General features: G+C 42.4%; 1 protein-coding gene across 11 annotated transcripts in view; it reads left to right on the top strand.

Annotated features, from left to right (window-relative positions):
- The window catches only part of VPS13D (vacuolar protein sorting 13 homolog D), a 272,136-nt gene that overhangs the window by 64,757 nt on the left and 186,049 nt on the right, over positions 1–21,330 (top strand). For all 11 annotated transcript variants that reach the window (XM_061382671.1, XM_061382670.1, XM_061382669.1 and 8 more), the window contains 9 exons: positions 3,125–3,335; positions 5,911–6,082; positions 6,261–6,373; positions 8,032–8,244; positions 14,327–14,592; positions 15,726–15,859; positions 18,353–18,508; positions 19,705–19,915; positions 20,444–20,518. In XM_061382671.1, the coding sequence (XP_061238655.1) occupies positions 3,125–3,335; positions 5,911–6,082; positions 6,261–6,373; positions 8,032–8,244; positions 14,327–14,592; positions 15,726–15,859; positions 18,353–18,508; positions 19,705–19,915; positions 20,444–20,518 (1,551 nt within the window). The remainder of the gene's footprint in view (positions 1–3,124; positions 3,336–5,910; positions 6,083–6,260; positions 6,374–8,031; positions 8,245–14,326; positions 14,593–15,725; positions 15,860–18,352; positions 18,509–19,704; positions 19,916–20,443; positions 20,519–21,330) is intronic.

The following is a 21,330-nucleotide window of genomic DNA, read 5'->3' as shown; positions in this document are numbered from 1 at the left end:
GATTTTGGTAGTCTCTAAGAACTTGTCAAGATAGTTGCCACCAGATGGTGGTAGTATACCTAGAGTAATTCCGGCATCCTTAGGCACATCCTTGCGAGTGACCTTTTAGACACTATCCCTTCAAGTCACTGGTTAATTCTGGAGAAATAAAAATCCTGAAAAATAGGTAACAGCAGAAATACCCTAAGTAGCAATTTTTGAAAGACATGAACCACCCAGTTATTGGTGTGCTTCTCTTGAATTTGACAGTTAGCCATTCCAGATGAGAGTCTTGATTTTGACCTTTTGGTTTTCCCAGACAGTGTGGATTGGATAAGTGAGGTGTTGCTCCAAGGAGTTTGGGAAGCAGAATATGATTTACCACCAGAATCCACTGGTGAAGTCAGTCCAGTGTGGTTGAACTTTGAGAGATGTGGGACGCTAACTGAGGGATATGTTGGATGGATATTAAAGAATGGTTAATCCCTTGTGGTACCTTGTTGTCCCAGAGAAGACAGTGAAGGGGTTTATGGTTACATTGATGATTCAAGGAGATTATTGTAATCCTCATCAGAAGACTGGGTATTGAACCTTTACTACATGCCAGACATTGTGGCACATTTTTTCATAAATGTTTGCAGTTTATCCTCATGATACTCCTCTAGGGTTTTATTTTTATCCCCGTGTTATGGATAAAGAGACCAGAATTTTTGAACTAGTAACCAAGAGACCCAGAGAGATTGGGTAACTTGCCCATAGTCATGTCAATGTACGTGGTAAATGGTACTATGACTCTAGGCAGTCTATCTCCAGAGCCTGAAGTCTTGACCTGCATGATATCACCAACCAATCTATATACATAATGGACACTCACAGCATGGGGTAGGGGGGTGGGGCAAGCTGGGTGTGTACATAAGGCCAGTCAGTACGTGAATCTTCTGTTGTTGCTGTTCTGATAATAGTGATGATTAGGAATTGAGGCCAAAGGTACATGGGCCAGCAGTAAAGAATCCACCTGCAATGCAAGAGATGTGGGTTAGATCCCTGGGTCAGGAAGATCCCCTGGAGAAGAAAATGGCAACCAACTCCAATAATCTTGCCTGGGAAATCCCATGGACAGAGGAGCCTGGCAGGCTACAGTCTTTGGGATCGTGAAAGAATCAGACATGACTTAGCGACTGAACAACAATAGTACATATATTTGGAAGCCTATTAGGAAGTGATTTGGAATTTTTTTTAAAATTAATTTCTATTGGAGTATAGTTGCTTTACAATGTTGTATTAGTTTCCACTGTACATCAGAGTGAATCAGCTCTATGTATACATATATCCCCTCTCTTTTGGATTTCTCTCCCATTTAGGTCACCACAGAGCACTGAGTAGAGTTCCCTTAGCTATACTGTAGGTTCTTACTGGGGTGTTTTGTAGAAAGATCTCTTTCCTGACCATATTTCACCTCCCAAATTGCTGTTTGTTTCTGGAATTCTGTCTGTGATTAAGATGGGGTTAAGGCAGTGGTTTTCATATTGCTTCTATATCCCTAGGATTCCATGACAACCCTTGGGAATTATGAAGCCCTTTGTTCCTGTCCCTTATCCCCTTCTATGAGATCAGTTCTACTTTTGTCTCTTTCACTTATTTATCCATACAGTAATGAGGCAAGAGCTAATTTAATTAGTGCCTGCCTAATCTAGGTGTTCAGGGTTTTGTTCTCCTGTATAGTAACAAGCTATTAGACATAGGTCCTGCCACCTTGTGAATGATATGAGAAAGCCAATAAGCATCTAAATAAGGACAGATTAAGATAAATTAAAAGCAGAGCCATTACTTTGTCAACAAAGGTCCGTCTAGTCAAGGCTATGGTTTTTCCAGTGGTCACGTATGGATGTGAGAGTTGGTCTATAAAGAAAGCTGAGCGCTAAAGAATTGATGCTTTTGAAGTGTGGTGTTGGAGAAGACTCTTGAGAGTTCTTTGGACTGCAGAGAGATCCAACCAGTCCATCCTAAAGGAGATCAGTCCTGGGTGTTCATTGGAAGGACTGATACTAAAGCTGAAACTCCAGTACTTTGGCCACCTCATGCGAAGAGCTGACTCATTTGAAAAGACGCTGATGCTGGGAAAGATTGAAGGCAGGAGGAGAAGGGGACTACAGAGGATGAGATGGTTGGATGGCATCACCGAGTCAAAGGACATGGGTTTGGGTGGACTCCGGGAGTTAGTGATGGACAGGGAGGCCTGGCGTGCTGTGGTTCATGGAGTCGCAAAGAGTTGGACATGACTGAGTGACTGAAGTGAACTGAAGATAAATGTCATGGGAAAGACAGAATGGTAAGAGGGAAAGAACAGAGAAGGAGAGAGGAGGGTGATGCAATGGGCAAGACTTCAGACAGTGAAGAGCCTGGCACGTGGGGGAAAACAAAGACCAGTGAGCCGGCGGCTTCATGGGCAAGGTGTAGAATGGATTGAGATGAGGTTGGAAAAGTAGGCAGTGGGCTTTTTATTCAGGGCTTTCAAGGGATTTAGGAGAGTTTTACAGGAAGAACTGTGGATTAAACTCAGTCATCAAAGCATATAAAGGAAGGGAATGTTTTGGTCTCAGTCATTTTTTTAAGGATTACTGAGGTATTTTGCGAGCAGAATGGCTTTGTGAGGGCAGACTAGAATGGAATGGGTATGTTGGAGGGGAGTTTATGGTGGTCTAGGCAAGAATGGTGGTGGTTTGGATTAGATGGCGCTAGTAGAAATGGTTACGTGTGATATTTGTTTGGAAAAAGCACTTTGCTGTGGAAAGTTTTGTAAACCTTTGGGTAACATCATCTCTACACAAGACCCCTGTGGGATCTTCTTGGGAGGGATGCATGTTAAGTCCTTTTAGTCATAAGCCCTTTAGCCTCTGTTAGTGTCTCAGGACAGCAGTGAAACGCTGGGAGGATGTGGCCTGGTTTGTGCCTGTGTGCAAGGGGCAGGTAGGCAATGTTCAGCACATGGAGCGTTGAGGAGGGAGGTCTTGGTGCCAGAGTGGAGACTGATCTAAACATTTTCCAAAGACAGAATGAACATTTCGGGGCTGTTTAGTTTTTTTCTGGACCAGCCACTTCTGAGTCCCATCTTCTGCATTGTCTCCCTTTCCTTGGTTCCATGTAGAAGACCACGTGTGTCTGCTGGATTGCATTGTTGTCGATCTCCAAGACATGGACATCTTTGCTGCAGAGAGACACCCACGAGAGTATTCCAGGGTCTCAGAAGACAGCAGCGGAGACCTGATCTTCCCCTCCTATTTCGTGCGACAGACAGGAGGAAGCCTCTTGACCGAGCCCTGTAGGCTGAAATTGCAGGTGGAAAGGAATTTGGACAAGTGAGTGGTTTATTTTCAAATAACTATCTATTGTAAGTAGAACTGTGATAGCTTAGAAATCAGTGCTGTTAGGTCTGGAAGGGCATGGGTATTCACTTACATTTTCATCTATGTAACAAATATATGTTGAGTCTCTACCATCTGCTAGACATGAGGGCTCCTATGATGAAAGAAAAAACTTCTCCCTTTATGGAGCTTGCATTTCGTTGAGGGATATAGGAAGTTGAGTATATGATTCTAATTTCGTGTTTGATTCAATTTTAAACGGTATTGTAGGATGACAGTAGGTGCCTTAGAAACAAAGAGTAAGGGACCTGAATTTAGCATGGATTTCGATGGCAGAAGGGAGGTAGTGATGGCACGGAAGAAGTAGTTGGAAGAAGTGACATTTGGATTCTGTGTTTCAAATGCAGTAGATTCTGGACCTGCTATTGATATTTACCCTGGAGCGCCACTGAATCAGAGTAACTGTTTAGATGCTGTTTTGCCCATTTTACTCCAATTAGCCATCTGAAAGTGCTCCACAAAGACCATTGAACTGACTGTAATTTCCTTCTTCATCGGCTTCAAAGCACAGGATGCTTAATTTCTGTAGTTTGGAGCATGGCCTCAGTTAGTTCTATATCTGACTGGGAAACTTACTGAAAAGGAATGCACTCAGACCCCATCTGAGACCAGCAGAAGCTGACTCTCAGGGCCGAGCCTCAGGTGCATATTAACAAGTTCCTCTGGTAGCGCTTATGCTCCGCTGGCCCCAGCAGTGGACTGGGACTGCTGGTTACAGTGTATGATGCCTGTTCAGTTTGGGGCATTAATTTTGGAGAAAGCAGCAACACTCAGATCTTAACCTCAGGGAGAGATGAGGCGTGGCTGTGAAGTAATGAAAGCAAATGATTTTCATTTGCAGCATTTTGAAAAACAGTGTCACGACTTTTCCAGAGTGTGATTTTAATCCCTCTTGGGCCCCTCCCTTTGCAGTTCATCGGTTTGGGCAAATCATTTAGTGTCACTGTTTTGTTTCTCTCTGGATTAATGATACAGCATAGCCACTCTCACTGGGATTTTTGTGTTTCATTCTTACTTGTTATTCAAGTGCTCTCTGGCTGGTGTTCAGTTATGGTTGGCATGGGCTGTATTTGATTTTACTGGCTTAGACGTCTTAAGAGGAGCTTCATTATTTAGAAATTGAACATTTTGTTTTCTTTTCAAGTAATGCTTTCCAAAAAAAAAAAAAAATGTGCTTTACTGCTCTGCTTATCTAAACTTCACCCACTTCCATCAATGTTTATGTGCGGGTAATTATGCCCTGTTAGCCCAGATAGAAGGGGATGACTAAACACAGGGTATCTGATCAGCTTCTCCTGCCCTGGACCTGGCAACCCAGGGGGTTCTTGGTAATCCTTTCCAGCTTTTCCTTGTTAATTGCATGACTAGTCTTTTTTCACCTGGTTGTATGAAGGTTTTTCTCCATAGACAAAGTAGTTTTTAATATTTCTCTTCAACTGCAAATCCTGGCCCTCTGCTTTATATACTTGGAGCATAGCATCTGTAGGATCCATGATATCCACTTCACCTTTAGGAGGGTAGAGAAAAAGCTCTTCAGTGTTGGGATGAAGTATATTCCCCCTTCCCTGGGCATTTTTTCTTTTTTTAAGATTATTTTTTGGCTGCGCTGAGGTGTTTGTGGTATGAGGGATCTTTAGTTGCGGCAGGCAGAATCTAGTTCCCTGAGCAGGGATCGAACCTGGGCCCCCTGCATTGGGAGCGCAGAGTCTTAGCCACTGGACCACTAGGGAAGACCTCCCTGACATGGGCATTTTCAACATCATTCCTGCCTGCCCATCTCAGCTTGAAATGAGTGACTGAGTCAGGTTTTATCCTACTGTCCCATCTTGGCTCGTTATGAAACACTGGTTCCTTTCTTTTGTTACCACTAAATGGATAAAGAGCTTGTCATTTTTTCTTTTTTATTAGAATATACTTGTTGTACAATAATGTGTTAGTCTCAGCTATGTGGTAATCTGACATTTGCACACATTATGAAATGATCTCTGCTATGAGCCTCATAATCATCTATTTCCACACAAAGTTATTGCAGTTATCGTTGGCCGTATTGTTCGTGCTGTATAGTATATCCCCATGGCTTGTTTATTTTATGGCTGGAGGTTTGTACCTCTTAATCCCCTTCACCTATTTTTGTACCACTCCTCTGTTCTCTGTACCTGTATCTTTTCCTTTTGTCTTTTTTTCTTTTTAATTGCTCTCCCAACTATAATGTGTAAGTTGTTTCTGAGTCTTATGAAATTTTTCTTTATTCATCAATTAGTTAACTCAGATTTGGGGACTTTATAAATGTATATTTGGGGAGAAAAATGGCCTTTTGTAGCTGAAAGATGACACTCAGTTGTACTAACCTGCTTCACTTGGACTCATGAAATTTTTGTCATTGAAGATTAGAAATTAATTGGTTGATAAGGGAGGTGAGTACATGTTAGCACTTATATTTGGGTGTGAGCTGTGTCAATGTTAAGTTCGTGATTTTTTTGTGGAAGTGACCTTTTATGTTTTTCCATAGAGAAATAAGTCATACGGTGCCAGACATATCTATCCATGGCAATCTCTCCTCAGTCCACTGTTCTCTGGATTTGTGCAAGTACAAGCTGATCCGGGGTTTATTGGAGAACAACCTTGGAGAACCCATAGAGGAATTCATGAGGCCTTATGATTTGCAAGACCCAAGGATTCACGTGAGTGTGACATTAGGTTCTTCTGTAACTCTCGTGGTCTCATGATCATCATCCTGTGTATCTGTTCCTCAGAGTCAGCTGGCGAAAGAAGATGGAGCCACAAGCAAATTAGATTTCATGACATTAACTCCATTTTTAGATTGACAACTATGAATTGATCGACATTTTCCTTTTCCAGACTGTTCTGAGTGGAGAAGTATACACGTGCATGTGTTTCCTCATTGATATGGTAAATGTAAGTCTGGAGCTGAAAGATCCAAAAGGAAAAGAAGCTGCTGGGTCCCTAGCCAGGTATGGCTGTGATTATATGGTTTTACTATTAGTAATGGTAATAGAAATCCTGTACACCTTGTGCTATCGTGTAGAGCAGAGTGGCCGAGTGGTGGTTCACAGCTGAATGTGGTCTGCCTGCAGGATGCTTTTTGGTTGGTCTGCACAATGCTTTTTAAAAGTTTAAATTCATCTGTCACTCAAGACAGCTGAGGTTATGCTGCGGTAATAGGCACTCCAAAATATCAGTGACTTAGAAGATTAACAGTGTTTTTCTCCTCGTGTTTCCTGTCCATTATGGTCGTGGGCTGCTCTGCTCACTGTAGTTACCCTGGCTGACAGAGCAGCTTCCTGTGCCAGTGAGAAGAGCCCTTGAGTGGTCTTGAATGGCAGTGGGATCCTGGTAAGCCCTGTGGTGCTAGAACATGGTCCCACGTGAGTGCAGAGTCAGGAAGCAGTCTCCCTGTGTGTCTGTGTCGAGGGAGTCCAGAGCTATCTGGTGAACACCAGTGTTGATGGCCTCGCTGGCCAGAATTAGTGAATTGTATGTGAAAAAGTTTGGATTTCAGCTTCCTTTGAAGAATTTTAAGTTTTGGCAGCAGAGGGCCAGTGTTCTCAATTAGAAGCATCTGGGAGCTGAGTGGAAGCTTGGGCAACCTTTAGATAAGGCATGTGCTCACCGAGCAGTTCACTAACTTATGTCTTCTTGGTTACTATAGACCAGGAATTTGTGATTACTGGTATAGAACCCCCAAAAGTGCATTGTATTTTCACACTTGACAACATTTTCATCTCTTGGCAGTCAAGTAAAGTTGAGCAGAAATTACTCCTGTTCTCCAGATAGTTTTTGACTAGTGTAAGATCATATGACTGGAAAAGTGGTTCCGTATTTAAAAATAGCACTTCAAGGCTAGTAATTTTTCTATGGGACACACACTGTCTTCTGTTTTGTTTTTCCCTTAAAAATTCATCCAGCTATCTAACTCAACTAATGAGAACATGATATGATGGAGTTGGGGTCCCAGATTGATTATCTTGTGAACCGGCAGTTTTTTCTGATGACTGGTTATGCCCTTACTTTCTTCCAATATGGGGTCATTCTGTCTGGATTGTCATGATGGTACTGAGTGATTAAGAGCTGCCCATTGCAGCTCTGCCTGTTATTTGAAAAATGGCAGTTGCAGATGCATTTTCTGTTGGTAGATGAGCTGCATTACTTCTCTCCATGAAAAGTGTTATTGTTGTGGTGGTTCCCAGGAACTTCTTGCATAAAAATTCAGCAGACTGTGGAGACAGACTCTTCCATGCAGGCCAGGAGTCGACAGATGAAGGACTAAAGGGACCCTCACCCTTGGGGATTATTACGAATATATTGTCTTACTAAACTTAGGTGAGAAATGAGAATGCTAACGAACCAAGCATGCAACACATATGTGGTATTGTTATTCCCCATGAAGTTCCCATGGGCAAGAGTGTCTCCTTAGAAATGGAAAAGAAGGTACAAGGCAAAGTGACACTTCGATCCATTTTGTGGAGACTGTTAAAATCAGTGACAGATCTCAGAGTGAAGTTATCTCCTTCATAGAACTGAGGCATATTTATGGTTTTGTTCTTTTATCTTAAACATACATAATTTTGAAAATGGAAGCGTTCAATGTCTTGACTGCTTTCTCCCGTAGATTTGACTTCAAGAAGTGTAAACTGCTCTATGAGAGCTTTTCCAACCAAACCAAGTCCGTTAACTTGGTTTCCCATTCCATGATGGCTTTTGACACCCGCTCTGCTGGGCAGAAGACCAGTCCTGGTGTGACCAACGTGTTCACCTGCATCTTTCAGCCCTCTAAAAGCAGCAGCACCACCCAAGGCTCCATTCAGATTGAACTGCATTTCAGGTGGGAGATCCAGACCCTGACCTTGCCTTTCTTTATCATGACATATGCCCTTCTGTGGCCTGTGGGCCAACCCCATGTAGGCTTTAGAGCATCAAAGGACTGAGCAATCTTTGAGAAATAAATAATGGCTTATTAGTGCAGTGTACTGTATATTAAGTGTTCCTGCAACCATGCAGTTTCGCTGACTGGCCAAAAGATGTCTCTGTTGCCTTAAGGAAAGTAGTTAGGATTAAACCAGATTCTTAAAATCAACCTCCCTATCAGATGTGTGTGCACGTGCATACCCAGTCCCTAAGTTGTATCCAACTCTTTGCGACCCCATGGACTGTACCCTGCCAGGCTTCCCTCTCCATGGGAATCTCTTGGCAAGAATACTGGAGTGGGTTGCCATTTTCTCCTCCAGGAGATCTTCCCAACCTAGGAATTGAATCTGTGTCTCCTGTATTGGTAGGTGGATTCTTTACCACTGTGCCACCTGGGAAGCCCCCCTATCAGCTGTAGACTTTTAATATGTAAAGCGACTTGGGGAAGGAAGGAATTATACTCATGTAAGGGGAAAAAGTCTTTTGGTCTATAGAAATGATAGAAGAGAAGTGGTGTTGACTTACATTATCGAGTTATCTGTGCAGGTCTTAATGACTGACTTCTCCATGTAAAATGAGCTTTAGCCTCCTTGAACTAGATTATGTTTTTCTTCTTGGTATTACGGGAGGCACTGTTGTGTGTGAAAAGAGCATCGGTTTTGGGATCACATAGACCTGGGCTCAAAACCTTTATCTACCACTTCCTAGTAATGTGTCCAAGGACAAGTTTTTTCATCTCCTTCACCTGCATTTTCATCTACTATAAAATAGGAAAGAGTTACTGTACCTACCTCATAGGGAGGAGGTGATAATTAAGAGACAGAGTGCCAAAGAATCGATGCTTTCAAACTGTGGTGCTGGAGAAGACTCTTGAAAGTCCCTTGGACAGCAAGGTGATCAAACCAGTCCATTTTAAGGGAAATCAACCCTGAATACTCGTTGGAAGGAATAATGCTGAAGCTCCAGTATTTTGGTCATCTGATGTGAACAACTGACTGATTAGCAAAGACCCTGATGCTGGGAAAGATTGAGGGCAGGAGGAGAAGGGGGCAACAGAGGATGAGATGGTTGGATGACATCACTGACTCAGTGGACATGAATTTGGGCAAACTGTGGGAGATGGTGGTGGACAGAGGAGCCTGGTATGCTGCAGTCCACGGGGTCACAAAGAGTCGGACATGACTGGGTGACTGAACAACAGCAATAATTAAACATCACTCTGTGTAGTCAAAGCTATGGTTTTTCCAGTAGTCATGTATGGATGTGAGAGTTGGACCCTAAAGAAGGCTGGGCAACAAAGAATTGGTGCTTTTGAATTGTGATGCTGGAGAAGACTCTTGAGAGCCTCCTGGACATCAAGGAGATCAAACTAGTCAATCCTAAAGGGAATCAGCCCTAAATATTCATTGAAAGGACTGATGCTGAAACTGGAGCTCCAGTATATTTTGGCTATCTGATGCCAAGCGGCAACTCACTGGAAAAGATCCTGATGCTGGGAAAGATTGAAGGCAAAAGATGAAGGGGGAGGCAGAGGATAAGATGGTAAGATAGCATCATGACTCGGTGGACATGAATTTGAGCAAGCTCTGGGAGATAGTGAAGGACAGAGGAGCCTGGCGTGCTTAGTCTGTGGGGTTGAAAAGAGTTGGACACAACTTAGCAACTGAACAACACCAACATATAATTAAACAAGATATTCTGGCTACTGCTTGGCATAGATGGGAGCTTTTACAATTATTCCTGATGTAGCTTAGGTTATTTTATGATACACTACTGTAAAATTTTTTGACTAAGTGGGCATAGACCTGAAAACTGAAAAGTTAGGTACGATCGATAGAAATTCAACAGGAGACCTTTGGAACTGATGTCAGTTTCATTCTATTAGTGCTTAATGTCATCAGATAAGTTGTAAATATATAAACCAGTAAGTAAAAAGGCTGGGAAAAACTTCTTGGTTAGGCAAGAGAGGAAAAAAAAAACTTACCAAAATTGTACTTTTATTTGTATATGTGTGACATTGCAGTGTGCTGTTCAGTGAATTCCTTAGGGTTGAGTTTTCCTAGGGAGGGGTCGTGATCTCCATATGTGTTTAGGAATTCTGCCTAATTAGATACTTAAACTTTTGCATGAGCTTTTAAAAAATTGTATTAATTATTTTATTTTTGGTTGCACTGGGTCTTCGTTGCTGTGTGTGGGCTTTCTCTAGCTGCCATTGGGGCTAGTAGTTGCTCTAGGGCTAGCTCCTGTTCATTGCAGTGAGTGGGCTTCTCATTGTGGCGGCTTCTCTTGTTGTGGAACACGGGCTGTAGATGTATGGGCTTCAGTAGTTGTAGCACAGGGGTTCAGTAGTTGTGGCTCGCAAGCTCTAGGGCATGAGCTCAGTAGTTGTGGTGCACAAGCTTCGTTGTCATGTGTCACGTAGAATCTTTCTCGATCAGGGATTGAACCGTGTACCCTGCATTGGCAGGTGGATTCTTCTTCACTGTACATGAATTTTAAAACAGTTTAGTAATGGGAATGCTAGTTGCCTCTTACTGAGCCTTACCACTCCAGTGTTCTTGCCTGGAGAATCCCAGGGACGGGGGAGCCTGGTGGGCTGCCGTCTATGGGGTCACACAGAGTCGGACACGACTGAAGTGACTTAGCAGCAGCAGAGCCTTACCAAGGGCTAGGCACTTTACTTGCCTTTATCTTAATTCTCACAAGTTTGTCCAGTGGGCGACTTCTTCCCCATTTTACAGATACAGGCATAGAAGCTTGGAGGGGATTAAGTAACTCTTCTGAGGATACACAGCCAGTAAGTGAAGTAGTCAGAACTCAGGCTTGGGCCTCTGATTTTAAAGCCTGTGTCTTGTCTAACAGTTGTCAAGCCCACCACATTTTAGTGACTGGGCTGATTGCAGTCAGATGATAAGCTGGCTGTGATTTGCAGTGCCTTTGTTGGAAGATGATGTTTATTTGAACAGAAGGCTTGCATACATTTGGTCCATCTGCTGAAACAGTTTCTTTTTTCTGTTTGCTTTGTTATTGAACCGGCTTCCTCAATATCAACTAGTTGTCCCACCTATTATATTTTTAATATACAAGAAGCCTTAAAATATTAATAAATTTATATACTAAAGATGTATAATTTCTCAGAGGCTAATAATAAAGTCGTCCACCTTGGTTCTTGCTAACAGAAATACCGTTGTTAGTGAGAGGGTTAAAATGTTCTCTTGATTGGAACTTTTGAACGCTTTCTGTGTCTCAAGAAGAATTGCTCTTCTGTTGGGATTTTGTGTGTCAAATATAAATCACTTTACAGTGTTTAAAGGCTTGAAATATTTTCCAGAGAAGGGATCAGACATACTTTGACTTTCCAGTTAGTTCATAACGCTGATGATCTGTGTTCAAAATGGGGTGGAAAAATTTTACTGAGGGCGACATTTTTTCTCCATTACAAAAGGGTGAAGTGTTTCTGTGAAAAATGCTATGTCTGTATGAAGGAGGCATGCACCACAGTGCCCTTTTTCTAGGGGCAGTGAGCCAGGTTTAGGAGAAACAAGAGACTAGAGAAGCCAGCCTTAAAAAAAAAAATCTCCGAATCAGCTTTTCCTGAATAGAAGCCCCTTTTAGGGCCGTGAAGCAGGTATGTGTAGTAGCCAGAGCCCCAGAATCGATTTTGGGCTCACAGAACAAAGTTCAGTCCCGAAAACTATAGGGGCGTCCTTGCCCATTTTTCTTGTCTTAGCTATCTCTGCCCACTAATATACTGACGGTGCCTGGCCCTGACCACACCATGGCTTGAAGCCAGGCTTGAGAGTCCTTCTAGGGTTTTCACCTCAAATATAGAATTGAGGGTAATGATGGCAATGAACCAGTACCCCCTCCCCCTCCCCTGCAGCTCTACTTCTAGGGTGCTTGGGGTGTCAGCCACAGTAAACATCTTATTTGTCCTCCCTCTTTGGCTAAAAGATCTGGGGTCTCAGGCTAGTTCCAGCTAGAGAAACCATCATGTACTAGCATGTAAATTTGATGTTTATAAAGAAGTGATCTTAACGTTGAAGAAAGAGTGCCTGCCTCACTGATCTTTTAGAAACAGCCTGTAGTGGAGGGAACTGACATTTATCAGACCTTTTATGTGCCTGGTGGTTTCTCTCTTACTGTTTTATTATTGCTCGGTTTATAAGTGAGAAAACAGAAAGATAAATATATGATATTATTTATATGTGGAATCTGAAAAAAATGGTACAAATGAACTTATTTGCAAAACAAAAATAGAGTCACAGATGTAGAAAACAGTCGTCTCATTACCAGGGTAAAGGGGGAGGAGTGGTAAATTGGGAGACTGAGATTGACAGGCACACACTACTGTATATACAATAGTTAACTAGTGAGGACTTTGTGTATAGCACGGGGAACTCTGCTCAATACTCAATACTAACGACCTATATGGGAAAAGAATCTTAAAAAAGAGAGTGGATTTATGTATATGGAGAACTGATTCACTTTGTTCTACAGCAGAAACTAACATAATGTAAATCAACTGTTTTGTTATTGTTCTTTAGTTGCTAAGTCATGTCCCACTAAGTCAGGTCCAACTCTTTTGCCTCATGGACTGTAGCCCGCCATGCTTCTCTTTCTATGGGATTTTCCAGAGAAGCATACTAAAGTGGGTTGCTGTTTACTTCTCTAGGAGATCTTCCCGACCCAAGGGTTGAACCTGCTGATGACTCAGTGGTAAAGAATATGTCTACTCATGCAGGAGATGCAGGTTCAATCCCTGGGACAGGAAGATCCCCTGGATAAGGAAATCAGCTGCCGCTGCTGCTAAGTTGCTTCATTCGTGTCCGACTCTGTGAGACCCCATAGATGGCAGCCTACCAGGCTCTGCCATCTCTGGGATTCTCCAGGCAAGAACACTGGAATGGGTTGCCATTTCCTTCTCTAATGCATGAAAGTGAAAAGTCAAAGTGAAGTCACTCAGTCGTGTCTGACTCTTCGCGACCCCATGGAGTGCAGCCACCAGGCTCCTCTGTGCATGGGATTTTCCAGGCAAGAGTACTGGAGTGGGGTGCCATTGAAGAAATCAGCTATACTCTGATAAAAAATTTTTTTAAAAGTGAGGAAAGAGGCTCAGAGAAGCTAGACAACTTACCCAAGATAACACAGATTTTAAGTGACATGATTTAAGCCCATGCTTTTTCTACCACACCAGGATTTCTCAAACTCAGCATTATAGGTTAGATCATTTCGTGTTGTGAAGGCTGTCTTGTACATTATGGGTTGTTTAGCTGCATCCCTGATTTCTACCCACAAGATGCCTACAGGAACCCCTTCACTTGTGACAAAAATGTCTCTGGACATTGCCAGATGATTGCCAGGGGATGGAAACACCCGAGATGGGGATGTCTGAGAACTGCAGGATGACATACTTGCTACTGCTTTCTTGTAATACGTCCCTTCTTGTTTAAAAATATGATTGACTTTTGAAAATGTATACTGAATGTTTTACTAGACTCGGGCTCAGAGTTTATTGATATTCAAAGCTTAGTTTAGAAGATGCTGGAGGGCTTCCCTAGTGGCTCAGTGGTAAAGAACCTACTTACCAATGCAGGAGACATGAGTTTGATCCCTGATCTGGAAAGATCATACATGGTGCAGAGCAGCTAAGCCTGTGTACCACAGCTATCGATCTGTGCTCTAGAGCCCAGGAGCAGCAACTACTGAGCCCGCCTGTCACAACTATGGAAGCCTGTGTACCCTAGAGCCCATGCTCCACAACACGAGAAACCCCCACAGTGAGAAAGCCAAGTGCTGCAACTAGAGAGTAGCCCCTGCTTGCCGCAACTAGAGAAAAACCCACACAGCAGCAAATACCCGTACAGCCATAAATAAATTAAAAAAAGAAAAGAAAACGCTAGAGTATCACCTGCCCAAATTGAGTAATATATTTGCAGGTTAGTGAAATGTCATGTTCCTCTTTTCCTATTTTATTTTTATGATCTTCTTTCTTGTAGGTCTACAAAGGATTCCTCCTGTTTCACAGTTGTTCTCAACAATCTCCGTGTGTTTCTCATATTTGACTGGCTGCTGTTGGTGCACGATTTTCTCCATACCCCCAGTGATATTAAGAAGCCAGCTAAAGTTACTCCTTTTCGCCACCGTAACTCTAGCAGCGAATCTGCTGTAATTCCCAAAACTGTGAAAAGTGGAGTAGTTACCAAACGGTCTTCCCTTCCTGTGTCCACCGAAAGGCACCTGGAGGTCAAGGTCAACGTAACAGGTAAGTGTATGTAGTTGTGAGTCACCTATTCTTGGTTTGGATTTTAGGCTAATTTTGTGTCTTACAGTATGACTTTTCTGTTGCCTCTGCATTTTGACACGAACACTTACGTGTTTCCACGTTTTGCAGACTAACAACTGTTGACATTCTTGACCTCTGTTTTCAGATGGGAATTGCCTGGCCCACAGTGAAGCCTGCAAGATCTAGTCCCTCTCCTCTGACCTCCCCTAATGCATGTGCCTGGCCTGAGTACCCACCTGGGCAATGATCTTTTTTCCCAGTGTTAAATCTGGCTTCAGTTTTCTGTTTGATCTCCAGGGCCCCAACAAATGTGCCTTACTGAGTTTAGGCAAAAGTGGTATGTGAAAAATCTCAGTTTAGAAGATAAATAAATGAGGGGATTGGTGCTGTCTTTACACAAAGAATATTTTCCTTTATAAACAGATTTACCATGGTTTTTGTTAACTAGCAGACTCTCATAGCACATCTGTACATATATGTGTATTTATTGTTATGCTTGTGATATATCCTATCTCCTGCACAGTGATTTGAAAGAAGCTGAATAGCTCATGGCATTTAAAATAGATTTAGTTTCAAAAGTTCAGTTTATACATGTTTTTTGATGAAAACAAAAAGTAAACTTGCCATGTCCAGATGAATAGAAAACTGTCTGTGCCTACCAATTTAAAAAGCAAAAAAAGTGGTCCGCATTCTTTGTAAACAACCCTGAATATATACACAGATGACCCAGTGCTCTTTGCTGCCTGACCAACATCAGTATCTGAATCTGCTTCCTGGGAACTTAAATCAGATCGTCGCTTGGAGAAGGGGTGGTTTCCAGAGCTTCTCAGTGTCTGTCCTGCCTCCCAGGAGACCTAGCGTACAACTACATTCTAAAAAGAGAAAGTGCGTCCCGGTCTTATGCCTGTGCAGGGCTCTTTTGGCTCAGCTGCGCCTGGCCAGATCTGCAGGACCTGCTGAGGGTGTCGGCAGAATGTCGACATACATCCTAGACATCTGATCTTTCTGGCTGACCTGTCGGCCCCCCACCCAGTAGATGTGCTGCCTGGTTTACGACACCTGCTGCTTTCACTTCCCAGCTTTGGCCTAGTTGATGATACTGTCCTTTCCAGGCACGGAGTTTGTGGTCGTTGAAGATGTATCCTGCTTCGATACCAACGCCATCATTCTCAAAGGCACCACTGTGCTCACCTACAAGCCCCGATTTGTTGATCGGCCCTTTTCAGGAAGTTTGTTTGGCATTGAGGTAAGAAGTCTTTGTGTTGATTGAAGCACTCAATGTTTGGCTTAAGAGAAAAGCATCTGGAGAATAATTTTACCTCCTAAACTTTCCTTCAGGGTGATAATTAATGGGACCAGAGGACCCTTGCCCTCTTCTCTTCATTTTCTCTTCATATCTACCAGGTTATTCTAATGTGTGAATTCAGGCCCCCAGGGTCAGGCTGTGAATGTGTGGAGGGACTGTACCTCTTTCTCTTAGACCCAGCCCTTCCTCAGAATGTTCAAGGAAGCTCTTCCAATCCCCCTTTCCTCAACAGGCTCCTTGTCATGTCCTCCTGGTTCTGTGGGTCTAGGCCCTGGCTAATTTGTGAGGGTGAGGAAGGGGTCCTTGTTTCTCCTGCATCCCCTTCTACACATTGAGTGCTTGTCCTCGCGAAGACCTAGAGCTTTCTGGTTATAGAAACGTGATACTAAAGTGTTAGGGACTTTCCATGTTATCCTTCCAGGAATATCTGATCTATTAAAGGGCACCTCTGGAGAGTTGGCCCTGACCTCAAGGGCTGAATCTCTAATTGTGATGCTCATGGCTCTGATTCAGTCTCATGAAGGAGATAATTTGCATTGGGATGGCTTTTGTAACCAGAAGATTACATTCTACAATATTATGCAAAAACTGCTCTGTCTCTTCTTAAGCCAGGATGTGTGGAGACAGGAGGAGAAATGAGGCAGATTATTATCTCCTCTGGCAAATATTCTTAAGTCACCGATCTCTGCTAATATTCCTCTTGTTAGAATACTAGAATATTTGGTCAGAGTTACTCATCATTTGCTTCCCATTTATGATTAAACTTTTTCATGCTCAGTTCTTCCCAGTGATATTTCAGAGATTGAGGGAACAAAAATTGCTTCCACCCTCAGCAGCAGATAGTACTTTTTTTTCTGGTCAGAAATAGCTGAATAAAACCTGTGGAGATTTTACTTCCCTACCACTTGTATCTCTCATGTAAAGAAACCTCAGTGTGAGAGGAAGGATTTGCCTGCTCGCGTGATGTGACTTGGTCCTGAAATTGCAGTTCGTCTGCTTTCCAAGCCTCCACAATACCAGCTTTGAACGAGAAAGTTTGGTGATTGATTAATGAACTGTCAGGTACAATTGGGTTTTGTGTAGCAGACGCCGGGGAAGAAAAAAGGAAAATGGAACTTTCCTGCTCAAGAATCTTAGAAAAACTCCATGGCAAAATATTCGAGCTTCCTGGAAACTCCTTTCAGTCTTGTTCTTAAGGTGGCACAGTTGGATCTGAATTTTAAGACTACCCTGATACATCCTTGGGGGAGAATTTGTAAAGAAGGCAAAATGAGCTAAGGTTGAATACAGCAGAGGACCTTGGTGTCATATGCTTTTCAATAGTTCTAGAAAATGCCAGGCTTCCCTGGTGGCTCAGACAGTAAAGAGTCTGCCTGCAGTGCAGGAGACCTAGGTTTGATCCCTGGTCGGGAAGATCCCCTGGAGAAGGAAATGGCAACCCACTCCAGTATTCTTGCCTGGACAATTCCATGGATGGAGGAACCCGGTAGGCTACAGTCCATGGGGTTGCAAAGAGTTGGACATGACTGAGCAACTTCACTTTCTTTTTCTTTCTTTAGAAAATGCCAGAAAAGAGGAAAGAGCAGGGGAGACTAAAGCGATGCTTTCTTCTTCCTCCTCTACTCTTGCTGAGCATGCAGCATAATATGGTCCTGGAATGAGCGTCCTCCGTCTCTATTCTCTCCCCATAAATATATTTTACTTTATTTTTATTAGAATATCTCAAACATACACAAAGTAAACAGAATAATATAATGAACCCCTATGTACCTTTCACATAGCGTCAGTGATTAATGTATTTATTTTCACTTCTGATAGTAACAACTGTATTACATGAAATTAGGGAAGGGGCGGGAAAAACCACTTATTCCCACCTATCTCACCTACATAATCTCTCTTGACATTTTGAGGTATTTCTTCCCCTGTAGTTTTGGCGTAATATTTTGATTGGGCTGTTTTTTCACAACCAGTATTGTAACTGTTTTCCTACCTTTCTAGGTAGTCTTTTAAACTTATTTTTAAATGGCTGCAAAATACTCTGCTGAGTAGATGGGGAATATCTTGAAAACATTGATTCTCTTAATTTTTTTTTTAAAATTTAGCATTAAATGATGTTTTGGTTAATTTTTCTATATTTTGATTACTTCCTTGGACTAGTTCCCATCAAGAGTAGGATTATTGGATCAAAGGGTGTGAGATTTTTAAGTCTCTTGTTATGTATTGCCAAACTGCCTTTCCCACGAGTGAAGCACTGTGCTGCTGGCAGTGGGTGAGGGCACCAGTCTCCCTCTTAACAGTGTTCATTCCAGTGGTTGTTATGGGTCTTTTATAGGAGAGGACTGATGGCTTCCAAGATGGCCCCCTTTTCTCCTGGTGGTGAGACTCTTCCTAAATCAGACATTAATTCACGCCATATTGCATTTCACCCTCTAGGTGTTTTCGTGCCGACTGGGGAATGAGCATGACACAGCTCTTTCAATCGTCGATCCAGTACAAATTCATGTGGAGCTGGTGGGAAATTCTTCTTACCAGAATAGTTCAGGATTGATGGATGCATTCAATAGTGAAGATTTTCCTCCCATCTTAGAGGTAATGATGACAAGTCTGGATAACACACCGAGGCTCTCCCAAACACTTCCCTTTACTTGAACTACTTATTTACTCTGCCAGCCTCAACAACAGTTCCACTACTTCAGCAAATACAAAATATATATGACATTGTCTCTGCCCTAGAAGATCTTTGTCTTGAGGATGAAAGACCTTTTGATTGTTTGGTATGATCTTGAAGTTCTATGATAGTTTATAGAAAGCAGAGTTCAACATAGTTAAGGATATTGACTGTGAGTGAAACAAAAGAAGAGTCTGATCAGGGGGTAGGATGTAAATAGGCTAAGAAGGAGAGCAGTTCTGAATTAGGAAGCAGCAAAGTCAGGGGTAGAAGTGGCCCAGCAGAGCTGAGACTGAGGGAGGTCTCACCGCAAGAAGTCTGGGGACGTGGGGAGGAGGGAGAGGAGAAGCAGAGCAGGTGAAGCCAGGCCAGGACCAGTTAAGACTTGGATGTTTTATTTCTTTGGTAGAGAGGGAGTAATTAATTCATAATCCATTTGAACTGTAGCAGGTTTGAAAGAGAAAAGCCATTCTGATTTTTGGGCTTCAAAAAAAAAAAAAAAAGGTAGAAGCAAGTAATAAATAAAGCACTATACCCAGACTTCAAGCAGACATCCCATTTTAAAGTGGTCTTGTGTCGGTGTCTGTACAGCTTTTTCCACTGGTAGCTGAATTGCTAACGACTGAGGAACACCAGATTTTTAGAAATATTACTATAGAACTTGACTCATTTAAGGGTCTGTTTGAATAAAGCAGAGAGAAATTTTGGAGGGGGGTCAGTTGGCTTCCGAAATTTAAAAAATTAAATAGATCAAAGCAAAATGGATTAACAGAGTGTTACAAATTGGCTCTGGAGGAGGCAAGGATCGCCTTCCTCTGATTCTCTGCTTTGATGATTACATATACTTGTAAGAAAATCATTCTACCAAATTATTAAGTGCTCTAGTAATTTGCCCTACATAGTAGTTTTTGTTTGGTACAGTTTTGTGACATTGGACTTCACATCTGAGACATCTTACCTCATGGCTATTAGTGCTTGATTTAAAGATCTCCCCAGTCTTCAAAATGAGGAAGTGTCTGTTGTATTTCTAGAACCAGAGTTAGAATGGTACCTCTGAGAGGTGTGGACACAGAAGCCACTGCAGCTTTAAAAACTGCCACCTTTTAAATCTTGTTAGATTCAGTTACAGGCCCTGGATATCAGACTCTCCTATAATGATGTTCAGCTGTTTCTTGCCATTGCAAAATCCATCCCAGAGCAAGCTAACGCTGCGGTGCCAGACGTGGCGGCCTTGGAGGCCAGCTCCGTTCACAGCTACCTTCCCGGTGCTTCTCGAGGGGGAGAGGAAGTCAGAGAAGGGACAAGACACACCTTAGACCCTGTTTTGGGTAGGTATTTAACCATAAAACCCATTCAGCCTTCTCCCAAACTCCCCTTCTTCTTAAGATTTTCTTTTGCACAATTAGATTATTCAGGGTATAATTGTTTGTCATTAAGTATAATTGTTATAAGTATAATTGTTATAAGTATAATTAGTCATAAGTATGACTAATTCTTATTTTTAAAATAAAGAAAACACCCCAAACCAACTATTCTAACCTACAGTATTTTTCCTTTTACCATTTCTTCTAGAGATACGGATAATGCTAAGATTTAGTTTTAAACTTTGTTTTCTTCCAAAAGTATATGGATAATACTGAGTTTCAGTTTTAGGCTTTTAAAACACAGCCAATATAGGGAAAAGACTTAAAAACTTCAGGGTATACTTGATAACTTCCAATTAGGAGCTTATTTTTGCCTATAGAAGAGAAATGACTGAGTCACCAGTTTCTGATTTCTTTTTTTGCTTCAGTTAGTCTGTGGGTTAATTTACATTAAATTACTTATAAAAATATATATACCATTTCCCCCCGTAGAATTACAGCTGGCTAGACTGCAGGAGCTGGGGTTTAGCATGGATGACTGCCGCAAAGCTCTCTTGGTGTGTCAAGGTAATTTGAATAAGGCTTTTTCCTTTATCTATTATCTTGATAAACAATAATGTTTGATAATGTTTATCTTTCCATTTCCTCCCCTACTCCCATGGATGCCTTAGTGAGCTGGAGTGTGTTTTGAAAGCCCTCTGTGGTTTTCTGTGGGCTGAGTATAATCTTGGGCCAGTAATAATGGGATGCAATATTTTATGGTGGATGTAAATGTGGGCTCTGGAGCCGACTGCCTGGCTTCAGATCCTTGCGCTGTCCCTACTGGCTCCTTGTTAGTGACCTGGGCAAGTCTGAGCTCTCTGTTCCAGTGCTTCCTTACCTGTACAAGTGAGGATTAGAGGACCTCCCTTGGTCCTTTGTTGCTGAGAAGCACTCTATGCAAAACACACAGCATGTGCCCTGTAGACATTAGCACTGCTGCTACTGGGAGTAGTAATGGTGGTGATACCGATCAGCTTGGCCATTGATCGAGCTCCTCTGTGCCTAGTCATGTTTCTTGTCGAATCCTCATTCCCTTGGTGGTGGCATTCTTAGCCTCACTTCAGATGGGGAAACGGGCTCAGATGGTTTGGTAAGGCTATGGTTTGGTAAGATGGTTTCGTCTCAGGCTATGTCTTAGCGTGGGGCTGGAATGGTTTAAAGCCAGGTGTGCCCCTCTTCCTTCCACTGTGTCACACCACCTCTCCACCTCCCTCTGTGCTCTCCTTGTCCTTAAATCAGAGACACAACAAAAGCTGTATTTTTTCCTAGTCTTGATACTTGGATGTATATCCTCCCTTTTTATTTCTCTATGTACTGTATACAGACGTACCTTGGAG

This window comes from Bos javanicus, chromosome 16 (genome assembly GCF_032452875.1).
Source record: "Bos javanicus breed banteng chromosome 16, ARS-OSU_banteng_1.0, whole genome shotgun sequence".
NCBI classification, from domain to species: Eukaryota; Metazoa; Chordata; class Mammalia; order Artiodactyla; family Bovidae; genus Bos; species Bos javanicus.
The sequence above is the reverse complement of the archived record's forward strand: the minus strand, read 5'-3'. Positions and strand labels throughout refer to the sequence as shown.